At 38.9% G+C, this 13,075-nt stretch overlaps 1 protein-coding gene across 1 annotated transcript; it reads right to left on the bottom strand.

The window, feature by feature from the left end:
- Positions 1–6,427: 6,427 nt before the first annotated feature.
- LOC148318225 (uncharacterized) lies at positions 6,428–12,903 on the bottom strand. Its single transcript, XM_088282326.1, has 5 exons — positions 12,570–12,903; positions 10,991–11,071; positions 10,745–10,904; positions 9,287–9,419; positions 6,428–8,251 (listed from the first exon to the last, which is right to left on the bottom strand). Exons 2-5 carry the CDS (start codon positions 11,008–11,010, stop codon positions 8,052–8,054), a joined length of 513 nt encoding a protein of 170 aa, XP_088138452.1. The 5' UTR covers positions 11,011–11,071; positions 12,570–12,903; the 3' UTR covers positions 6,428–8,051.
- Positions 12,904–13,075: the final 172 nt, after the last annotated feature.

Genomic DNA, 13,075 nt, shown 5'->3' on the forward strand with positions numbered 1-13,075 from the left:
GCACTTCATCATACTGAGGGTTATTATTCATTTACCATTTTGCTTCGCTTTTTTAGCAACGCTTCTTACGCAACAGCACACCGCTGCCAAATATTAAAATATTGCTGACGTCATATGTAGTTTACCAACGAAACTAGGTGCAATTATCAAAAAGACAAAATATTTCAATGTTGCTCTTGTATCGCATCCTTTAAATTGTGGTCGTGTATCAAGCGCAAAAAAAGCTGCAGTTGTTTACGTATATTTATATCACGTTTGTCTTGAAAAAAGGGCAGCTATAATGGACAAATCAGCTCCTTAATGGATAATAACCTTAAACAATGCTAATCTTTCGGTTCCTAAACGCGCTGCAATCTTTTTCACGGCGTGATGTAAATCTTAAGTGGTTCCATAGCTGCAGCTCAATTGCTGTGCATCTTTGATTGCACATACCTGTGTGCGCAGCTGGTCTCTATAATGCTAATGAACACAACGTCACATAGGAGTCATCTGACTGATGAACACCTGCAGTAGAATCTCTATAAAACACAACTTTACCCCAAATATAGATAAGCCAAAAAAAATATGCCAAAGATACAGCTGTGCGAAGAAAATTGTAAGTTCAAACATTTTTTCCATTATTTTAGGTTTTTACTGAAAAGCAAAATTTATCTTTACATTTATTATTGTTTTTTTTTCCCAGCCTATTCATATATAGATTTTTACACAGATATATTTATGAAGTGCAACATATTTTAAATTGTTTAATTGACTCTATGTTGATTTAGTTTAGAAAACTATTGTATTCTGTCTCTTTTAACTCACACCGAGTTATTGTCCGCTCATTGTTTATCCTGTTCAGCTTGCGTGTCAAAGTGTGGTTTGGGATTTGTGATTCAGTTTGACACCTGAAGCGGATCCATGCAAGTGGCGGGTTCAGCGGACACACAGCCATTGAAATATAGTCGCTATTTATTTTTAGTCCGAATATATCACCGAATTAAGTCGTTTTTCCATTTGTAACCACTTCATTAAAAAAGAAAAATAAATATGACGGCATTACGGCCATGTACCCGCCTTTCTAAATTGAGTCCCTTAGGCAATTAAAACACGGATCTTAACTCAACTCCAATAGGACACAGTGTTAAATTTTGAATCTACTAAAATATCGGTGTAGAACAAGCCTATTTGTATTCCTATATAAATGACATTTTGGATATTTCTATGCTTCTAATATTGCAATTAGGAGAACAACATTTTCTTCACCAAGGGCACGAAGCAAGGTCCATGGAAAAAAATTGTCCTTCAAGGTAACTGAACAAAAATTCCCACAGACGCACACAAACATCTTATGGGAAGTGTTCCCGGTAGAGTGGAAAGACTGCAGAAGGACAGCTGTTTTAGTTACTGCAAACACTGCGGGGAAAACCATTTTTGTTTTCTCTGCATGGAGTATTGCAGATGCAGTTTTGTACTTAAAGATGTCTCCATGAGCCTTTTCATTGTAAGTGTACAAGGTTGCCTACACAAAAAGCACTCTCTTTAATATGTTAATATCTGTCTCTGTTATGTTATTGTGATTATGTTTAGGTAATTATTATGTTATTATTATCAACCTCTATGCCTTTTATGCATTGTCCTAGCATTCTACTCAAGAAAGTGGCTCTGAAATTTAAGGTGTCCTTCACCTGAGGAAGACTTGACGTGTGTGTGCGTGTGTGTGTGTGTGTGTGCGCGTGTATGATCTGGCTTTGCTCACACTGAATGGGAGATGGCATTTGGTGGATTGTGCGAAGGGATGAACCGAGTCTGCATCCAATTAAACCTAAATCAACCCCAAGCCCATCGCATGCACGACACATGCAGTACAATAAGCGAAACAGCAGTTGTTGACTCTTGTAAACAGGTGTGAAAGGTCGAGTGATCAAAGGCAGGGGTTATTTCATCTCATGTGTTGTTAGACGCAATTCCTCCCATCTGCCTGTTGATGAACGGAAACAGAGACGACGTAGGAGTTGACTCATCCATTCCGATTACTGTGATGGAGAGCTGATGTGAAAACACACACACACACACAGGCACCTTAATCCCTAATCTAATTCCTGGCTGTCTGCTTGCAAACGTTCCGAAAGTGAACCCTGGCAATGGAAGCGGGAATCACAGCGCCGTCAAGTTGATTAAGAGCCATCGAAGCCAATGTGTAGATTTGCGGCCATACACACGGTCCAGCTGTATATCTGTCAAGTGAGCATTCATTCCCTCTAACACGATCCACATGTTGTCCTGGTGATAGCTGCGATGGCAGTGTTGGCACATGAAGTGGAATTCTGCATGGACAATGTGAATTGGTCAGACTGGCTGTCATCGCTTGTAAATGCCCCCGTCAAGACTGTGAAGGTCTGTCTGAAGAAGCTCCAGAACCTCCCTGGCAACTTGACACAAACACCAGGACTCGATACAATGAACACCTACTGTGACTGAGAAACGGGAATTGTTCTCAGTATCTTTTCAGCAACATACATGCCGCCTCCCACATGTAAAATATGACAACTGATATGTGGTTGAGATTTCCAGACGTGTGTGTGTGTGTGGTGTGTTGGTCATCACAAGCATAAATAAGCAGTAAGCATTCCAAACCGATTTTTTTTTCTTCTCATGCATGGACTCTCGAAGATTCTAAAAAATGAATGTTATACATCAGTAAGTGCGTACTTGTGATGCCGGAACAGACATTCTCCATTTCCATTATATCTTTCACCTTTCAATACTATAGAATATTTTTTTTTTTTGCTTTTGAGGTTCCATATCATATTAAGAAGTTAGTGTCTAGTGCAACTGGATAGCATAAAATGACGCATTGCAAATAAATTCCAATAGGCTGTCCTGTAAAAAAAATTTGTCTTTCTAGTCACATGTATTTCCAAACAGTGTTTGGAGCCAAAAGGCTGACAGAGGGGTATTGGCATAGATGGATGGTTTTGCAAAACAGGCCACTGTGGTGACAGCTGACAGGTGTTCCCAAATGAGATAATTTCTCATTTTCACCTTTCATTCTCCAGAAGAAGCCACCAGAGGATAAAAGTAAAAAAATTGCAATTTTCTATTTGGAGCAAAAACAAATAGACTCCGAGGACTGAGAAAGCGCACTTCTTGTACTGAAAGATGCCATCAGTTGGTGAGGGATGAAGGGAGGAAAAATAAGCAGGCGTAACACAATTTAAAAGTCAAACTGCACATTATAACGATACATTATAACAATAAATGCCCATATGCTTTATTCTTTAAGCCACCAATGCAAAAACCCTCAGTGGTGAATAACAATAAACTACGAGCCCTCATATTTTTTGGACAGCTTGATAGTCAAAGCACTCAAGAAAACCACAGCCAATGAAATCGTTCTGACACTTTGAAAGACGGCAATTTTCAATGTAACATTGAATCACAAAGCAAAAGAAGAAAAAAAAAACATTATGCTCCCAGACTTCCTGATCTTTGGATAGCAGTTTATCGACAAACATAAAGTGGAAGTTTTATCAGTAAACCAAGCCACGGACGACGAAATCAATCAAGACAGAAAAGTAACAGGCAGTAGACACCAGCTGTCAGCTGCCATAGAAGCATGAGCTAATCAGCTAGTTTGCAGTGGAAATAATGCCGCTTGCTGTTTATCATGCAAACGCAAAGTCTATTTTGATTTGTCTCAATCAAAATGAATCTGGCAACTGATGCAATGGAAAACAGCAAAAGCATTGCAATTGCAACGGACTACATACATAACTCAACTTGGCCGGACACTTCAGTCCACCATCTTCTTTTATTTTATTTTTCCTCAGCACAAAAGGCTCGCGTGGATAAAACGTCATGTTGTATGATAATTGAGAACCCAAATGCAGGAGGAAAGCCTTACAGGAGTGATTTAAAGGAGGCAAAAAGCCAAAAAATACTAAATCAACAAAAGTCCACCTTCATCAGGTTCAAGGTAACAAAACAGATGGCAGCCGAGATACACAACTAGACTAACAGCAACTAAAAAAGAAGAAGACAAAAAAGTGACAAGGACAGAAAGAAAGCAGGGAACTAAATGCAAACCAATTGACGAGACACCGAAGAACACCTGGACAAGACACAAAGGGTCGGAGGGAGCTCATTGTTTAACTCAAGTGCACAGGTGTACCCAATCACCCAATGAGAAAAACAACAGAACACAAGGAAAACATGCAACTAAATTCTAAATCAAAACCAAAATCAACAAAGGTAGCTCAAGATATCAAAGTTCTCCTTCAAGGACGGCACACAACCGTCAAACAGCAAAACAACTTTCCGTGCAAGAACTTATTTTGTGCATCTTTTCACAAAAATCATCTCACTCAAGATGGTTTTATTATCCAGGTACTATCCCGCAAATGCAAGGGTGTGGATTTAAATAGTAATAGGCAGCATGATATTCAAACATTAATGCGCACATTCTTATCACCCATGAATGAGTTTCAAGCTCAGATCACACGGTGTGGCCTTACTTAATAGCCACTGCCACACCAACCCTCAAATATTCTATTTTGTATGAGGATGTGGAGACCTCAACAATGTTGCAAGGCGTTCAATAAATGGACTTGTGAGCTTTATCCATTATGCATCTGCTTCGCCTGGCGGGATGTTATGATTAGTTCGCAATTCTCAAGACGTATCGCTGTCCTGTTATCAATTTTTGATTTATTTATTTTTTTCACATGACGGCTATAAATCAAATTAGGAGATTCGTTCAGTCGCTATGCAGACAGCATGCGAGCAAAGCTACAGGTTCCAGACATCTATCTAATAACAGCTAGCAGAGCAACACTGCCCTCTAGTGGAATACGTGCGTAAAAGCAACAAGGGTGAATAAATACGACAACGTCAGAAATGGAATGACCAAAGTTGATGGCTTCTTGTCAGACGACTTCAGCGTCGTGAAGTTTGCTATATTTACTCAAATTGCTTAAAAACGAACAGCTTCGTTTTACAATTAAAGAAATGAGCTCTGTACAGACTATTGAGTGAACAACAATTTACAGTAACAATTAACTCCATGTTAATTGTTAATTCATATTTTGTTTAAAGCCTCCAATAGATTTTCAAGCGATACATTACATACAATATTCCACAATGTCTGTCCCAAAAAGAAATTAGCTACCAGTTTGGACAGACTAAACTGACAGATTACTATAAATTGTAATATTTTGACAGAAAATGCATTTATTAATAATGGGAGAAATTGACACTGTCAGAACAGGACTAACATCTCGCAGCATGGCTAATAACAGCTCTATACAAACAAATTCAAACTGAAACTATATATTGTCAAATTGGCAGCACAGATACCTTTCTCATGTAAAAAAAAATACAAAACTTACCACCGGCTTTTTATTCTTTTCTTCATCCTCTTGTTTTTTTTTTTTACTTACTTTAAGTTAGCTTAGGTTTTATGTATTTTTCGTCACCTAACGTACGTGTCATTGCAATGACTTTTTAGAATTGTTTCGTTGCGATTTCAGCCGTATATCGGAGGTGAGACGGTCGCAAACTGATAAATGTAGGAAGACACTACGGGCGTGTGACATATTAACAAACGTGTAGCGATTTTTTTTCGCCAACTCCAGCGAACTGTTCAGTCCGGAGGCCGTGCGCAGCTGACAAGCGCACGGCTCATTAATACCGGGTCACGTGCCCCAACAAAAAGAGTCTGGGGACGCGTAAACAGTTTAAGTTTGAGAATTGAATCAACCTGGATCAAAACTGAAAACGTCTTAAAACAAGAACATATTCAATTTCATACACCTCGTACCAATTTATCACGCAATGTTTTTTCTCAAATTTTTATTGTCAATGCAAATGGAACTCTGTATGATTTACAAGTAATGTAATAATTTTTGCGTTTTAAAAACCTTTCCATTACAGGTGTTTCGACACCTGATTGTAAAGACCCAAAAATAGTCATTTGTTGCATTTCTTAGCATTGGGACCCTGCTGGCTATTTGCTTCCATGAAAACTGAATTTAAAAAAAACATCTTAACAGGTCAAGTCACATTTTAATATAAGACACGTTACATGTCTTATATCCATTGAAATGTATTTGAAATGTAAATGTATGCTCACAAGATGCAAAGTTCTGAACAGGGTTGAAGTCAAGAGAGGATGGGGACACACTTAGTTTTTCCCTCTCATTTTACACAAATAGCAGCTAATGATTCTGAGGTTTGTTTAAAGCCATTCAAATTATTCTCCAACAATTTGATGACTTGAAATTTCCATCTGCAGACTTTAAAATTTTGGGAAAAAAATCCAATTTGCATTTAGATTACTATGACCTGGATGACTGATAATCAACGAAGAAGAGTGTGTACCTGATGTAACTGTTAAAATTACCACAATCTACTTTAAAAATTGTCAACCAAAATAAATAACACATAGTATTATCAAGAAGTTTAATGCAGTAAATGCACCCAACCCACAAGAAAAAATAAAATAAAATAAAAAGCCACCCCATCAAAAAGTCACAACCTGATGAGATTCAATTCAATTGAGCTGTGTTGGGAATGAGCAGAAAGTTAAAGTGGACGACGAGGCATGAGAAGACAGCAACACGGACGCTTGGATATAAATCGGTCGTCACGTGGCTGCATTCGAAGCTACATTTTGCACATTGCCTCCCTCACATTTTAAAAGGACCACAAGATTGATTTGTCATCACAATACAACAAAAAAGTCAACCACAATTTCAACACCTTCGAATACATTAAACTGTGAATTTGTCAACATGGAAAAAAAAAGTAAGAGGCAGAACTTCAAGCAAAGTTGACTTTTAAATGCACTAAAACCAAATCCAAATCGCACGGTAATGACAACGTAACAGTAATTGAGCTGACCAACCTGTGGTAGACTCAAGAATATAAGAAGCTGCTAAAATATTTTTTGGTTGGTTTTCATTTCGCAATATTTCAGAAAAAAAAGTAGTAAAAGCCCTTGACCACTCAAACCCTAAGAACCCACATACACACGCTCAAATGTTTTTTCATCAAATATCAGGTGTCCGAGTATGTTGCTGCAGGATTTTGAATATATTGAGGAGTCATTCCAAAATTCATTGTTTCACCGTAGGCACAAAATCTTCACTTTGGGCGCGGATGAACAAAATATTAGAAACAGCCATCACCACAAATCACAGCCAGCTAATAACACTCAAAAAGCGGATTAATTGTGGTGGCACAATGTTGGTTCGAGTTAGCTGTACTAATAAATTGACAAATTGCTTCCCAGTAGCCCCTCCAGGGACCACCTTGGCACAATGAACACCAGAATCCACATTTAAAAAAAATCTTGGCGGGGAAAAAAAAAAAACCTTTTTGAAAGCACTTTTCAAGATGACATCTTAAATGTTGAATGTACATAATTAGGCCGAGAAGTATTTGGCCAAACAGGTTGAATTAGAATACTGGAACATTGTAGTTTAGTGTAAAGGCAAAAAATAATAATAATTTGAATGCACTTTGGTAGTTATTTTCCCTAAAATGCAATTTGGTCTTCTTTATGGATTTTTTGTTGACATGCTTTGTAAGAAACCACTGTGACAAAAAAAAAATTCTCAGCCAAAAATGGAACTAAAGAATGGTCTTGTGTTTGCTAATTTCCCAGAACGAGGTACAAATAGGCGTGAAATGCGCTCCGCTCAGGCTTTGCTTAGGTTGAAAACGCGAACATCAGCTCTCTTCATGTGTCTTGACTCTGCTGGAGTTTGGACATCCGAGTTGTCACGCTCATGGTTGCTACAGGTCAGGTTTGGAGGCACACGGGCTTGCTGATGTCATCTGTTATGACCCCCAAAAAAATCACATGCCGACAAAAATAGAAAAAAAAAAAAAAAAAGAAAAAAGAGGACGAACCACACTGGGCTCCATAAACCACTCATCACACATATAAGCTTGTGTCCACTGTGGTGCAACGAAGAGCACGGCTGAGGTTTGTCTGTTGGAAGGCAGTATTTGCGCGGAGGGGGGGGGGCGGGGGGGGGGGAAGGCAAACTGGTATCGGTAACAAACTAAACTGGCGTGTTCTGAGAGCGCGACTCTGGGCCGTCTTGTTGGCGGGCCTGGGGCGGGGCAGACTGCGTATAAGGAGGCGGAGCCTCATTGGAGTCCCCTCCCTCAGAGATGAGAGGCGTGCGATTGGAGGGCCGAGGCGCGTCGGCCTCGGCGTCGTGGGCGCACTCGCTGTAGGGAGGGGGCTTCAGATCGTCCTCTGAAAAGGAAAAAGGAGCAGTGAGTGTGTTGTGAAAACCGACAAATACTCGGAGGGCTCTGGTGACATTTACACATGGGCATGATTGTGGCAAGTACAGATGGAATGTTTGTCGAGTGGATAAAGAATAGATTTCTTTTTCTTCGTCAGTACGGCTAAACCAAGAATCTGACTTGTGCGACTCTAATCAATTTGACTAAACGTGACTGCAGGCTGTCGCCATGAGTGTAAACACTTAAAAGAGATTGTGGGATTCTTCAAACGTTGCTCGATGGCTCACGCGTGACAACTGGGAACGCAAGAGTCACAATGCATCCTATTGGACATCATTTCAAATTTTATGAAATATGGACATGGCCTGATGCAAGATCAGCAACAGTGCAATTTAATAAGCTTGTTGTTTTCTTCTTTATTTATTATTCAAAGTAAATAACGTGAAAATCATAAACGCCTCAAGTATATTTCTATAATGTTGCCATTTTGTATTGTTATTATTTTTTTTAAACATTAACAGAGAATTGACATGATTAAGTCAAAATAGAAGGTGAAGGAGTTTTTTTTAAGTCCATGTTGAGTTTTTTTTTTTTTTTTTAGAATCTAGATCCGAAACAAATTCTTGGACAAGTCATCCTCCATCTTTTGAAAATAATTCTTAATAATAATTATATGTCTATATTCTGGTTCAGTTTTCCATTTACCTGGACAACATCCTCTTGACAGCTTTTGACACATCAACATGGCGTGTAAATCAGTTTCTCGTTCTATTTTGGCGGGACTCCACACATGACAACAACTAAGACATGATCAATGTGACGAATGCTAATGGATTCTTTTCATTTGGATCCAAAACAGACATGGCATTAAATTCGACATTCTTAAACAATTTGATTTCTGAGAAACCCGATCTGGTAGCAATTTTTTTGTACTCGTGTGAATGTCTCATTACATTTTTGTGTGTATTGGGATGACAATGACCTACTTTCGGCTATTAAGATTTGAACATTTCTTGTTTCAAGGCGACAGCGGGTGTGCTACCTCCAGAGACTGCATCATATGGCGGTGGCATGTCCAGGTGGGACATGGATGCAGCAGGTGGCAGCGCCGTGGAGGGCTCTTCTTGTGACAGGTCATCAGGTACGCCGTACCAGCTTGGCCAAAGTGAAGTTTGCTGCGGACGGAGTGGAGGGGAAACAAATTGAAAAGCCAATTCCAGATCCACATGGGCGTGTCTATACATGAGTTTTAAAGACCGCTACACGTATGTGTGTACAATGTGAATACTATTAGGTGATTTGCTAAGCTGGTTTTACTGCACACATTGTTCTTTTTCTGAGGGTTATACTACCGAACGTACTTCTAACATTTTGCTTCAGGTCACACATTTGCAAATTTGACAAGCCAGCATATATTTCTTGCGGTTAATTAAGATGATTGTACTCAGCAATGCTGCACGCTGGAAACTTGACAGGTAGCAGAATTTAGTTGAGAATATTTGATTCCATTTGCATTGACAAAATACAGCAGAACAACCTCACTGACTCGAACGGTTAGTCATAACTAAAGATGTGGGTGAAGGTTAAGACAAACAGGAAATGCCTTTAATGAGTCACACACATCATGGCGTCAGTGTTGCTGCTTTCCGGCATTTCTCAGACACAGCCAGGTTTACTTGAACAATTTTTTTTTTGTTTTTTTTTGGTCATTCTGATTGAAATCATTCCAAATGAAGATCTCGGGTCATCTGTTTGCATGTGACGTGATCTATTGCTATCGGCCGTTCACATGCGCCACTACGTTAATCAGATCAGCAGCGTGATTTGTGGAGAGTGATGTGGAGTTTATTCGTCTGTTGACCTCTGTTATCATGATGGTTTTAAGACTTTTAGTCAAGCAGCTTAATTAAAATAAGTAATGAATACTTTAAAACAAGTTCTCCTGTTGCAGACGTGTTGCCATTTTAAAGCGTGTTATAAGGAGCATTCAGTTTGCTCAATCAGATTTATTCTCATCAGAACACATGACTCCATATAAACCCACTTAAAAAAATCCAATTGGAAATGTGATTAAAAATAGAAGACTGGAATAAAGGGAAGTTCCATATGCTTCTAACAAATATTAACCAGACAAATATTGACACTTACGAGTACTGCGTCGGTACTAGTTTAAGTGTGGGCGTTCAGTTTGGCTACATACTGGTACAGAGCCAATTCGGAGCCCTGTCATTATCACTGTCACTATCACAAAAAAGCTAAATTCACTTTACTGGAGTTGCAAGGCAAACGAGCCCTCTACAAAAACAGATCCTGGCTAAGCCACCTTGTTTGACTTCCTCCGACCGATTAGATTGTGAAAGCCACTTAAGTCATCTGTTCCGGACATCTACTGTGATTAAAAAAATAAATAAATAAATAAAAAAAATAAAAAACATAGCCAGGAGGTGCAAAAGCACTCGTGCAGGCCAACTCAATGGGATGGTTTTGAAGTGTGACTTACACTCTGTCTCTCGCACATTTGATGGAGGTATGCCCTCCCGCCAACGATGACTATCTGGGCATTGCGGGGGTTGCTCAAGTACGCGGCGAGCTGTCTCTGTCTTGAGCGGTACCAGCACACGTAGAAGAAGATCTTGATGATGATGAACACTATGACCACTCTGTAATGAGGAAGCGGACAAACGGTCACCCCATTGGTCGATCATGCTCCATAATTATCTGTGTTGATATTAATTAGCATACGCACATATACCAGTACAGCTCCATTTTGGTGGGACTTCAATCACTGGGAAGTGGTTTTCATAGCTGACAACAATGTAGTCAATTCCTAAATGGAAATATAATTAGTTTAGTAAATGAAACATCAAAAACATTCTGGTTGGACAGTTTTGAAAAAACCGAACAACAAATAGTAATTTAAACGATGAATGCAAGAGATAAATAAGATATGATGTCGGGTTAAAGTGACCGTGCAAAACCAAAGCGCAAAGCACAAAAATGGAAATTTTTCACCCAATGCTGTGACAAGAAAAAAAACATAGAATAGAACATACAATAGGAGTGGAGTCATAAACAAAGCATTAAGGACCCAGTATCGTCATATGCTAACTAATCAGAAATGTTATGGTAGAGTGTACATTTACTTTTTACACTTGCCTCACAAAAAATTGTGATCATTAAAGCTGAGAATATATTTTTAAAGGGGTCCGACAGTTATTAAAGAAAATTATACTTGTAATATTGCAAAAGCCTGTTCCATATAAGCATTAAAAAAAATATCCCACTAACATTACAACATAAGCTCTTCATCATAAGCATGTTTTTTCTTCACATTTTACAGGTGTCAAAGAAAAATTAGGCAGACCGATCATGTGCTTCAAAATGTATTTCTTTGTTCAGTCAATATCTCATTAAATATTCTTCTCATAAACTGTCGATAAGTACATTTTAAAAACCTTCGTGAAATACAAGCATTTAATGAAGTATATGTAAATTAATTTGCTTTACAACATTTAAAAATGAACTATTTTATCATTAGAGAAATTACATTCGCAACATTTTCGACCTCATCTTAAATTAAATGTTGCCCTTGAGCACAAAGGTTTTACCACATTGTTTATGTTATATGAAAGCTTTGGGAGCACACAAAAAAGTTAAATCCTTTAATATTCTGTACCTGTACCTGCTATACAGCTTTTAAGAACTACTTTGACAACCATCACCTTGACTTTATTTACACTCCATATACAATCTGCCAGTGTAAGTAAGAATTTACTCAGCAATTATACGTGTTTACATATATTATATTGATATGTGTATTTGATTAAGTAAATAAGTGAAGGAATTTCAGGTTTGGGGGGTGGGGTGGGGGTGGGGGGCCCTTTATCCCACTAGACGATGTGCGCCCCTGCACTCAGCAGCACTAGGATCACTTTCAGATTATAATATTTTTTTTTCATCTTCTCTTCCTCTGCTTGCCACACCAATGTAAAAAGTAAGCAGCACAATGGAGGAGATCAATTTGAAATGTTTACGTCGGACTTCAGTTTGGACACCATTGCCTGATTCAACAACAAAAAAACTGAATCATAGCCAATCCTTCTCGAACACACCGCGCATTTTGTAGACCAGCTGGGAAAAAAAAAGTCACTGCGCATCCTCAAATGGAAATTCTACTCAACATATTGATGACTTCTAAACAACAATAAATAATGCAGTTTGATTCTAAGCAGTAACAATCAAAACCAGCTGTTTGGGAACGACAAGCTAGAAGACTAAGCTAGCTGACCACCAAACTTTGCGCACAACAAATAGGATGGACTTACTTTAATGCATCGCCATGCCATCAAAGCACACGACACGGGTAGTTAGCCGCCGAGGTGGGCCATTGCTTGTGTCTTGTGCGCCGATGTGATGCCAGGAAAGCTCCAGGGAGCAGCTGACGCTATGAAAGCAGGCCACAAACACTTACAGTCCCCTCCGTTCACGCAACGATTCAGTCAAGAAGTGCCTGGAAATGATCTAATGTGCAAGCATTTTCAACGCAGAGCACTTCCCACTAACTGGTCGAAATGCGTATGGTTTAGATTAGCAGGAAAAAACTAACTTGTCTGGTAGTTTTGCTTTGCATTGTTAACCCAGCACATCCTTGTGCTTACTTGCAACAACGCCCACTCGAGTGGGCGGAGTTTCAACAGTTGCCTTCAGGGATAATCAGAAATTGCTCGATTTAACCACAGGAATGCGCGTGAAGAACTACGTTTTAGAATGAAAACAACTCAGCTATTTTATTTCGATTCGTTCATTTATGTTCGTATTAATGACACAAAAT

This window comes from Idiotropiscis lumnitzeri, chromosome 19 (assembly GCF_059441095.1).
Source record: "Idiotropiscis lumnitzeri isolate Australia: NSW breed Sydney's pygmy pipehorse chromosome 19, RoL_Ilum_1.0, whole genome shotgun sequence".
Lineage (NCBI taxonomy): Eukaryota > Metazoa > Chordata > Actinopteri > Syngnathiformes > Syngnathidae > Idiotropiscis > Idiotropiscis lumnitzeri.